At 32.9% G+C, this 11166-nt stretch overlaps 1 protein-coding gene across 1 annotated transcript; it reads left to right on the plus strand.

Moving 5' to 3' along the window:
- Positions 1–6248: 6248 nt before the first annotated feature.
- LOC127723268 (uncharacterized) lies at positions 6249–7891 on the plus strand. The gene has a single exon (XM_052229835.1). The coding sequence runs from the start codon at positions 6412–6414 to the stop codon at positions 7372–7374; it is 963 nt and encodes a 320-aa protein (XP_052085795.1). The 5' UTR covers positions 6249–6411; the 3' UTR covers positions 7375–7891.
- Positions 7892–11166: the final 3275 nt, after the last annotated feature.

Genomic DNA, 11166 nt, shown 5'->3' on the forward strand with positions numbered 1-11166 from the left:
GGTGAATTGTTTGTATGTATTGATGTAAGCTCTCTTTAGAATTTTATAAATTTTACATTTTACGTTTCTGAGTTATGGGGTTTTATTCATTAAAAAAAGGGGTGATTTTCCAGTTTTTGGACAATAACTCAAAAATGCTGTCACCAATTCTCATGAAACTTTGGTGAATTGTTTATATCTATTGATGTAAGCTCCCTTTTTATTTTCATAAATTTCTAATGTGACATTGGGAATTAATTGAACTTTATTTGTTTATAGTCCGACAACAGATTTACTAAGTATTGCACAACAGCAAGAAATCTTTAATTGAATATAAATTCAATTCATATAACCAATTTCAAGTTCTTTGACTACATTTATTCAGAAACCTATAATATGTCAAATATTTAATAACAATCCAAATTCAGACCTGAATCAAGCTTGAATATTGTGTCCATTTTTGCCCCAACTGTTCAGGGTTGGACCTCTGCGGGCGTATCTAGCTGCGCTCAGCGAAGCAGTTTATAGGGTTTATATGACTGTAAAAAAATAATTGGTGAAGAAAAAATCATATGGTGGTGCACTTCTTTTTTTGCTACAGCCATTTGAAAGTACCCAATTTTGATGATTTTCCCATTTTTCGTCAATTTTTACCCATTTTTGGGTTATTTTCATGAAAAAAAATCACAGTTTCACAATTAAACTTTTTTTCATACTTTCATTAAGATGAAGTGGACCAATCTGAATTAACCTTAAAAAAACCTATGGGTAGGTGTTAATATAAGAAAGTTTTATAAAATTTTGATGCTTTTTCGTGTCAAATTTACCATGTTGTCAATTTTGTAAATTTTGGGATTTTCTCTTTTTTTAGAACAAAAAGCATATTATTGTAACTTCTTTGTTATAATTGATTAAAAAAATACACATCTAAGAAAAGAAAAAATACATATCTAAGAAATTTGAAAGGAAAAAAATTAATATGGGATGTACATGTATCTGGTAAAATCATTTCTTGTACCCTTCATCCATTTTCTCAACATTTTGGCTTATGAGACTGACTTGATTGGTTATAAAATTTGAAAATGTTATTACTCAAAAACTACTTATTGTAAATACACAATTTTTTCACAGAGTTAAGTTTGATTATAATATTTTTTAAATTCATTGATATTTTCCACTTATATCACATGTTTTGGAAATAATTCCAGAACGAGATTTCAACGAGACTGAAACGTCAAAAGAATACATCCTTAAGTGAAATACATACTCATTTATTATGATGAATGGGATATCTTTATTTGGTTTATTGGTTCCTTGCAACTTCTACATGTTAGTCAGGTAGGGTTCACCTGACCTCAACCTTAGATCAAGGTTTAAGATACATGGTCGAGTTCCAATCTCAGATACTAAAAGCAATAGGTGAACTATATTTGGTGTATGGAATGATTGTAAGGTGTACATGTCCGACACAGGTTTCATCTGACCTTAATTGACTTCAATTTCATGGTTCATTGGACAATGTTAAGTTTTTGCGGATTGGTTTCTTTTTCAGATATTTATGCAAAAGGACCACTTTATTTGGTGTATTGAATGATTGTAAGGTATGCACGTCTGTCTGGCAGGCTTCATCTGAACTGGATCTTAATTTCATGGCTCATCGGACAATTTTTAGTTTTTTTGGTTTGGTCTTTTTCTCAGATATTATAAGCAATAGGTTAATTATGCTTAGTGTATGGAATAGTTGTGAGGTGTGAGGTTTGACAGGGTTCATATAATCTTGACTTCGTTTTCATTGTTCATTGGTCAAGACTTAAGTTTTTTTTTGTAATTTTGCCAGTTTATCTGATATTATAATTTATAAGCAATAGGTCAACTACATAAAATAAGGAGATATGGTATGATTGCCAATGAGACAACTATCCACAACGTTCAAATGAAGTGGATGTAAGCAATTATAGGCAGCCGTGCGGCCTTCAACAATGTGAAAACCCCATACTGTATAGTCGGCATTAAAAGCCCCGGACATGATATATATGAAAAAATCAATTGAGAAAACTAATGGCCTAATGTATAACAAAGCAATTTACGAAGAACAAATATGACAAACATGCTATGGTTTTTTTTGTTTTATGTTTTTTTTGTCTGTTTCTACATTTTTGTACCTTATGACAGCATTTTTTTATACTGCACATAAAATAGCATCATTGTTGTATGTTGCTGTATATAATATTGTTTTTCATTTATTGTTTAGTATGCAAATCGCGCCATTATATTAGTTTTCTCATTTGAATTACTTTACATTATGCCATTTCTGGGCCTTTTAAAGCTTGCCGTACGGTATAGGTTTTGCTCATTGTTGAATCACGTACGATGACCTATAGATGCTACTAGTAACTTCTACGGCATTTGGTCTCTGGTGGAGAGTTATCTTATTTGCAATCTTAACTAGAAATAACTAAAATTGTACAACACGAAATCATTGTTTTTTTTTATAAATTTTCTGACCTGTCGTTATTTCTCTTAAATTTCAATGTTGTCTGATATTCGTATACAGGCATATATGGGTAAAAGGAACCCAACAACAGAAACCTTTCGATTTTATTGTTTTCTAAGGTTTTCTAGACCTAACCTTCAGCGTCCGGCCTAAACCGGTTTATTCTTCATAATGGGTGTATCCGTGTTCAGTGTGCAGTTAACTTAAAATATAAAATAAGATAATAATAGATAATTCTTATTGAAAACCAACTTTGAATTTTTATCTAGAGGATATTAGATACAAGTAATAGATGAAAGTTTTCTGAAATAAGGCAATAAATAAACAATAAATCAAATATTTGGTCATGTATTTAGAAAGCAGAACTTGTAAACCAGAAGTGGAATACGTTAATTATTCTTTACTTTAAAAATGTGATCCGTGTTTAACTTAATTTCTGTTTTGCTGCTTTTGTTTTATATTTTTTTTTAAAAGTTATAGATACAATGAAGAATATTTCAAGCCAAGAGAACACTAAATAATGAGAAAAACTTATTATATAAGTAACCCTGCAGACACAAGTTGTCAAGTTACCATTGAAACAGTGACTAAAGATGAATGTTGAATTAATGTTATTATGATAATTATAAACAATTTTCTGATAGTTAATACAGCACTAAATACCGCAAGATGACCTGATTGCCGGTTCACATTTTTGTCCTTGGGTGTAAATGGATAATTCTCTCATTGGCAATCATACTATTTTTCTTTCTTTTCATTTTTATTTTATTTTAAAGGTACTGGTTTAATGTACAACACAAATGTAATAGTATAATTTAATTGTTTGTGATAATAAATGTAATGAAAAATGAATTAATTAAAACTTTCAATGTTTAGACGGCCGGTATATTAAAAAAAAACCAATTTCTATATATACTGCTTAGTTGTTTTTTTTATTATTTTTTTAATTTAGTCTATTCAAGTCATATAACTGTTGCAACAATTTGTGATTGACTTTTTATTTCAGATTTGGGAAATGTGAAAAATATTCTCATATTACATGTCTTAGGGAGCTACCATTTGATTTTTAAGGGGAAAGGGGGGGGGGGGGGGGCTAGGATGAAATTTGAAAAAAATAGGCAGGACAGGAGTTTTGAGTAAAAGGCAGGATGAGACACTTTGCAAAAAATAAGGCAGGATGACAATTTATATAAAAAAAAGTAAGGATAAACTAAAAAAAAAAACCGACAGGACCGAATAGAGCGAAAAATAAAAAGGCAGGACAGAGATTACAACTAAAAAAAAAATGCAGGACAAAAATTTTCATACTAGCCCCCCCCCCCCCCCCCCCATACAAATCAAATGGCAGCTTCCTTATGGAACGATTGTTTGAATAATCAGGTTGCTTTTTAACAACATCTGTGAAAAAGTCTGTATAGCAACATTTTCATAATCTTCTTCACAAATGAATTGTATTTATCTTTCATTCACATTTACGCTGTTTATAACGCATACAATTATTCAGACAACACTCAAGCCCCGGGCCTACTACTATCCCAAAGGATTCAAATCTATATATGTATGTATATAAACAAGTCTAAATTGAATATATATATATATTTAATTCATTACAGCGATTGCCCTGATGAAATATGATTGATATGAAATGACAACTATAGGATTATAAGTGGGGCAGGTTAGGTAAACATGTAATGAGATAAAGGACAGAATTAATATACTGTATCAGATGTCTACATTAAAAATACTTTGTAAGGTAAGGACATGAACCGATCACATCATTATTAATTACTTAAGGCATTACATTTTTACTTTTACAGAAATGTAGATAAAAATTAATGAATATACACATGTATGTACATATTATTTCATATAGCTAGTGAAAGTCAAGGGAATGAACTCGATTCTTTTGGTCGTCACATTGAACTAGATCGACATGTGCACGTGGTACACTTTTCACTTACTGTTTGGAAAAGTATTTTTTTAGTCGTCTTTGGTTATTTGTGTTGTTGGCTAGAGGTTTCCTTGACGTTTGTTTTAAAGTACATCAAAATATCGCAGAACATTAAGTTATACACATCTGAACGACAGGCGCTTGGGTACGTGATTTTGATATTTGTTTCATTGTTTGCACTGAATACTGATTGTTCTGTTTTAACATTACTATATATGCGTGTCTTACCTTTTTTTGGGTGAATACACCCCCTTATTTACTATCCTAGAATGGATAGTAAAATAAGGGGTTGTATTTGACTTCATCAATGGACAGTAAAATGAATCTAAAATAAGGGGTTGTAACAGATTTCTTAATTCACCAAAAACAAGGTACGACAAAAAAAGTAGTCTTAAGTATGTGGTATAAAAGCAGAAAATTCAATTCTGACATCGGACTCGGACTTCTTTTGAACTGAGTTTTACTGTGCGTATTGCTGTGTGTTTGTTTATTCTACATTGGCTAGAGGTATAGGGGGAGGGTTGAGATCTCACAAAACATGTTTAACCCCGCCGCATTTTTGCGCCTGTCCCAAATCAGGAGCCTCTGGCCTTTGTAAGTCTTGTATGTTTTTTAATTTTAGTTCATTTATATGTTTTGGAGTTTAGTGTGACGTTCATTTTCACTGAACTGGTACACATTTTGTATAGGGGCCAGCTGAAGCCCGCCTCCGGGTGGAGGATTTTTTCGCTATGTTGAAGACCCATTGGTGGCCTTTAGCTACCCTTTGATCGGGTTGTTGTCTCTTTGAAACATTCCCCATTTCGATTCTCAATTTTATTTTAATATTCAGTGCAATTAATGAACAAATTCCAAATTATGTACCCAAGCACCTGTGACCTGAACAAATCGCCGTTTAAGAGAAAGCCGTTTCAGATGATAAAAATGCAACAAAAATTTCCAAACAAGAACGCACCTCAACGCATTTAAGTAAAATAAAACAATATAAAAAAATGAAGATATGATATAGATGCGAATTAATGAGACAAATATCCGCCAGAGACCATGTGACGTAGATGTGAGCAACTATACATGAGGGTCTGTTTAGGGGGAAGAGTGGGTACATACATTTAATCATCATATCTCTTGTGCGTGGCCTTTTCTATAAATTCATTGTAATATTTCAACTTCAAAATTAGGAGATCCCAATTGCCTACCACATATAACATATTGCAGAAAAAATAACCATATAAGTCGGAGATAAAATGATTTCTAACACATTAAAATCGAGCAAAATTTTTGTTAATATACGTCATTCAGACATCAGAGGAGAAGTAAACAAAAACCTGAGAAAAAAAACAACAAAAAAACGCACAAAACAACTTCATCCATAAACGGTAATAACAAAGTTATAAAAATCATAAAAGATGTAAACAAAACTTAACAAAATAAGATAAAAAAGGTATGAAGGAAATGTACAAGACCCCACAGCCTAACATCGACCATAGCTGACCAATATTTCCGTCCTATTCAGAAATAAATCCCCATGGAGTCCACTGGTAACTTGACATGGGATATGTCCAGTAATGTTCGATAATTGACAAATATTCCTGTCCTATTCAGAAATAGATCCCCATGGAGTCCACTGGTAACTATGATCTGTCCAGTATCTTTCGACAACTGACCAATATGTCTGTCCTTTTTAGAAATGAATCACTGGAGTCCACTGGATACTTGGCATTGGATCTGTCTCGGGATTTTCGATAACTGACCAATATTTGTGTCCTTTTCAGAAACCGATCACCCTGGAGTCCACTGGTGACACTACTGGGAAAAGTCCAGTTATGATCGATAACTGGCCAAAATTTCTGTCTTTTTCAGACATGGATAACCCTGGAGTCCACTGGTGACTTGACATGGGATTTGCCCAGTAATTTTCGAAAACTGACCAATATCTGTGTCCTTTTTCAGAAAAAAGGATCACTCTGGAGTCTACTGGTGACTGAAGATGGGATCTGTTCAATATCAGTATGCCGTGATATGGTTTGCTTTAGGAGTGACATTAATAGTCCCACTTCTTATATTCATTCGCTATAATGTAAACTTTGATAAAACTAAACCAGTCGAAAACACAAACATTGTTCTACTTAGTTCAGAAGAGACACTAGGGAAAATAATCACACGTGAAAATAACCTTGGATGGAATATATTAGATGAAGAAACCTGTCAAGCAAAAGATAATTTTGTCCTTAAAAAGATACTGCCTTTGAATGTACCTATATATATTTATAATCCTAATGAGGATGTTCACATATCTCGAATGATCTTTAATTCTGGTACATGGGAAACCCCGCTGGTTGACAAGGTTGTCGAAGCAATGAAACTTCACCCGGACGCAGTGTTTATTGACATTGGTGCTAACATAGGAATGTATTCTATGACAATGGCGGCTCTTGGTTATCGCGTTATTGCAGTCGATTGTTATATAGAGAATGTAATGCGGTTGTGTGCCTCCGCAAGGAAAGCAAACGTTACAAACAAAATGTCTATTATTCATAATGGAATTTCAGACAAGCGATCGGAATTAAGATTGATTAAATCAACAGAGCCTAATGTTGGCGGAATGGGAGTAGAACAAATATCGTCAACATCAAATGTAACTCACAATTTAACAGCTAATGCCATACTTTTAGATGATTTACTTGAAATATTTCCCATTAAAAATGCAATAATAAAAATGGACGTTGAGAAGCATGAAGATGAAATACTTAAAGGTGCCAAAATATTTTTCGAAAAAGTTAAAGTTGAGACAGTTTTATTGGAATTTCGATTCCATAGAAAAGATGAAACAGGACAGTTTATAATTGACTTTTTTGATAAACATGGATTGACACCGAATTTGTCAAAGCTTGTTAACGCATCCGATTATAGTACATGGCCAGGAGATTTGATTTGGAACAGGAAAAAATAACAACTTGAACATTTAATTTATTAACATTTGTTTTTCATTTCAAACTGCCATTTTCAGATTGTAACAAATGTGTAAGCTATATCTGTTATGAATTTGAATATTTTTCATTAAGGACCGATGATGTGTAACCTAAACGGGCGGCTGGGAGGGAATAAATTTTTTGAGAATGAAAAGGAGGATATCCAATTTTTCGACACTTCATATGGAAAGCAACGAAATTACGAAAATCGAGCAATTCTGTTTTTCAAAGCGACACAAATGATAAATGATGTGTAGAAAATGTGGAATACTGTAAATAGGTATCTGATTCTTCAGGAAAAGTGTCACTTGATTCATATGTCTGATCTATATGTTTTGTGTCATAAGTTTTGTCTTTAAATCCATTTCAATGTTTGTTTACTGTGAGTCATGACCATCTTTGGTTAATTTGTTTGTTAGAAATATATCTGGGATTGCTGCATGGTTCGATGTTTTAGTTTTTGCATTTTTTCGGAGCTTTTCAGATCATAAACATAACTCTGTCCATAAGAACACTGAAAATACTAACTGTTTCCTTATTAGATTCATTGAAAACTCATGATAGAACATACGTTGTAATGGTTCAAGATAATATCTATGAGTTAAACATGGCATTTTAAAACATCTGGTTGTTTTTTAATCCCTATACGACATACAGAATCGAACTCAGTTGGGGACATACCCGGAGCTTCCCCTCACATGTAAATCCTAAAACATACCCTCTTTGGAAAGAAAAGCGTTAATCTTTCCCACCTCGCTCCGCTCAGCACACATCGTAAGGTCACAATCCCACTTGCCTCAAATCCCGAGTTTCAACATGTACGTATGTTTCTCTGAAGTTAATTGGCAGATATTCGAAGCTTGGTTAGACTTATATATCTGTTTATAAAAAGCTATAGCACAAAAGTAAGACGATTCAAAATAATTTTAATGTGATATTTGTCATTAAATTAACCTGAAATCTAAAATAACCGTATGACTCCAGTATTTATAATATAAGGAGTAGTTTTATCATTGAATTACAAGTTGAACTAGAATACACCCACTTTGCAGAAAAACTCAAATTGAATGTGACCTATATTTTATGTTTCATGACATTGTAATAAGATGGTACTTTCGTTTTCATATGGAAACAAAAGTTAGAGTTTTAAGGTATCTAAGGGGAATAACTACTGAAGGGTAAATGTCAGAACCATCAAAATCGAACTTGACATATTAATAATCCCTGACTTTGCGTGTTCAAATGTAAAAATATTTAGACAAGTGGTACTTAAAGTGTCATCCTGAAATCAAAGTAATACCAATTCTGAAGGTTTGTAAGGGCATACATCTTGAACAGTAAATGTCAAAACCATCAATATCGAATTTGACCTGTTTTTTTATGGTCTTTTACATTATGTGCAAGTGTTAAAAAATTTGTTCAGGACGTATTATCATTATCATCCTAAAACTGAAGAAACCAAACTTTTAAAGGTGCATAACTTTAAAACTTAACATGTCAGTACCTTCAAATTTCAACTTGACCTGAAACCCACACGTCGTGGGGCTCTTATATAAGTAAAGATTTGGTGATGAGTCTAATTAAGGGATGTCACAGTCGAAGAAACGACTTGATTTTGGTAACGACAATAGGAACATATCCGTTGTCATCTATGAAACAGATATTCCACAAAGGTCAACTAACTCGTGATTGCGTCCGTACATTTTTTGAAGGGATGACCGAACCTCACCACTCGGAACCCTAAATTTAAAATCTTCCTTGTAAGCAGCAACCAAGTATCAAGGAAATCATGATAGGAAAGACAAGCTCTGGAATATCATATCCGATTGGAGATATATATTCCATAATTATGCATGCGCTGCTGGAACGGTGCTACTTAGAAATGTAAAGTTCACAATTAGGAAGTCGAAATGATATCTTTTGTCTCAAAATTTTATTTTCAACCAACACTCCTTGTCTAGATGTAAGTCAAAATACGAATCAGAATTAACTGTATATGTTGTATCCTTAATATCAAGTTCGATAAGATAGATGCGTTCAACATAGTCACAAAACTTTGAATTATTTTGTTATAGGACATCATCTATATAGCAAAACGTGAACTTAAAGGATAATGCTAGCTTCTTTTAATTCTTCATTGGAAGCTTTTGTGTGAAGTCTGACTCATGACTGAAGGAATAAGTCTCGAAACCGAATTTAAAAAAAAGATTGAAGACATTAGCTGACTTCATAGCATAACAAGATAATTAACTACGTTCAATTGCAGTTATTGGTCTATATTTTTGCGTTGTTAGTTTATCTCGACTTATTAATTTACAATTAATACTTCTTTTGGTTTCTTTATCCCATTTTATGACTATCAGCTAATTATTCTTTTGTCTTCAAAGGTTTTGTTTTTGTTTAGTGTAATTGACTGGCCTGTAACGAAAGTCGCAGATTGACATGCAGACAAATGGATGTTAATTCGACGGCAGCGGCGGCGAAAGCTATTTCAATCATGCTATATATTTCAGAAGGTAAAAGACCTTGATGTTTTATACTGTACCGTGCATATAAATGTCTATGTTATGTCTGTCATATGCTACCTTGAGTTACCTTCTTAATCGATTTTGCGATTTGAACATCGCAAAATAATTGTAGCTTTGATATATGTCAATTTTCCTTGGCCTAATTTAAATGGTTTGGTGACTGCTGGAAAAACTGTATACATTTTTGTCATGGTAATGTAAAAAGTAAAACAACAAAAATACCGAACTCCAAGGAAAATTCAAAACGGAAAGTCCCTCAACAATTAGCAAAATCAAACACATCAAACGAATGGAAAACAACTGTCATATTCCTGACTTGGTAATGGAATTTTCTTATGTAGAAAATGGTGGATTAAACCTGGTTTTAAAGCTTGCTAAACCTCTCACTTGTATGACAGTCGCATAGAATTCCATTATATTGACAACAATGTGTGAACAAAACAAACAGACATAAAAGGTAAAAATGTCAAAAATAGAGGTACAGCAGTCAACATTGTGTTATAATCTCAATCACTATAAAACAAACAAATATGTCAACAACAACAAAAATGGCATAAAGACAAAGCACATACGCAACTTTGAAACAGAAGAATACAAAAAATGACAACAGCACAAAAACACAATGGCGGGAAGTACAAGTACCGAGCCACGTATAAAGGATATTACAAAAAAACGGCACAAACAGTAAACGTTAATAATTTACAAAGACAAATAAAAGAACACTATAACACGTTATTAAGATGATAAACAACGTCAGTACCTAGAATCTATACATTAAGAACATCATGTATTATTTGTGAAGTTGATACGGAATATTTATCAACAAGGTCTTGGTATCTTCCGATGAACTTTTGTTTAGAAAAAGGACGAGACGTTCTCTGACATAACCCTGGTTCATCAACTTTTTGCTCAGACACTGTTGACCTTTTACAAAGTCTGAGTAGCAGCTGCAGGCTCTTGAATACCGAATGAGTTGGTAAATGTATATCCCATATGCAGGTGAAGTAGATATATTGTTACTAAGGTGGGGGAAATTGATAATTCAAAATTAAAATCGTCTCGTTTGTCATCGATTCTGGTACTGAGATGACCGCTGATGTCAAATTCGACGTATAAGTCTAAAAATGAAGCGGGGGAATCCGTGTCTATTGTTTCTAGTTCTGTAGGATATATTAATAGAACCCAAGCAGAAAAATTTGGTTTGTTTATGGAAAGAACATCATCAATATATCATCAATATATCTG

This window comes from Mytilus californianus, unplaced genomic scaffold (assembly GCF_021869535.1).
Source record: "Mytilus californianus isolate M0D057914Y unplaced genomic scaffold, xbMytCali1.0.p SCAF_13, whole genome shotgun sequence".
In the NCBI taxonomy this organism is placed as follows: Eukaryota; Metazoa; Mollusca; class Bivalvia; order Mytilida; family Mytilidae; genus Mytilus; species Mytilus californianus.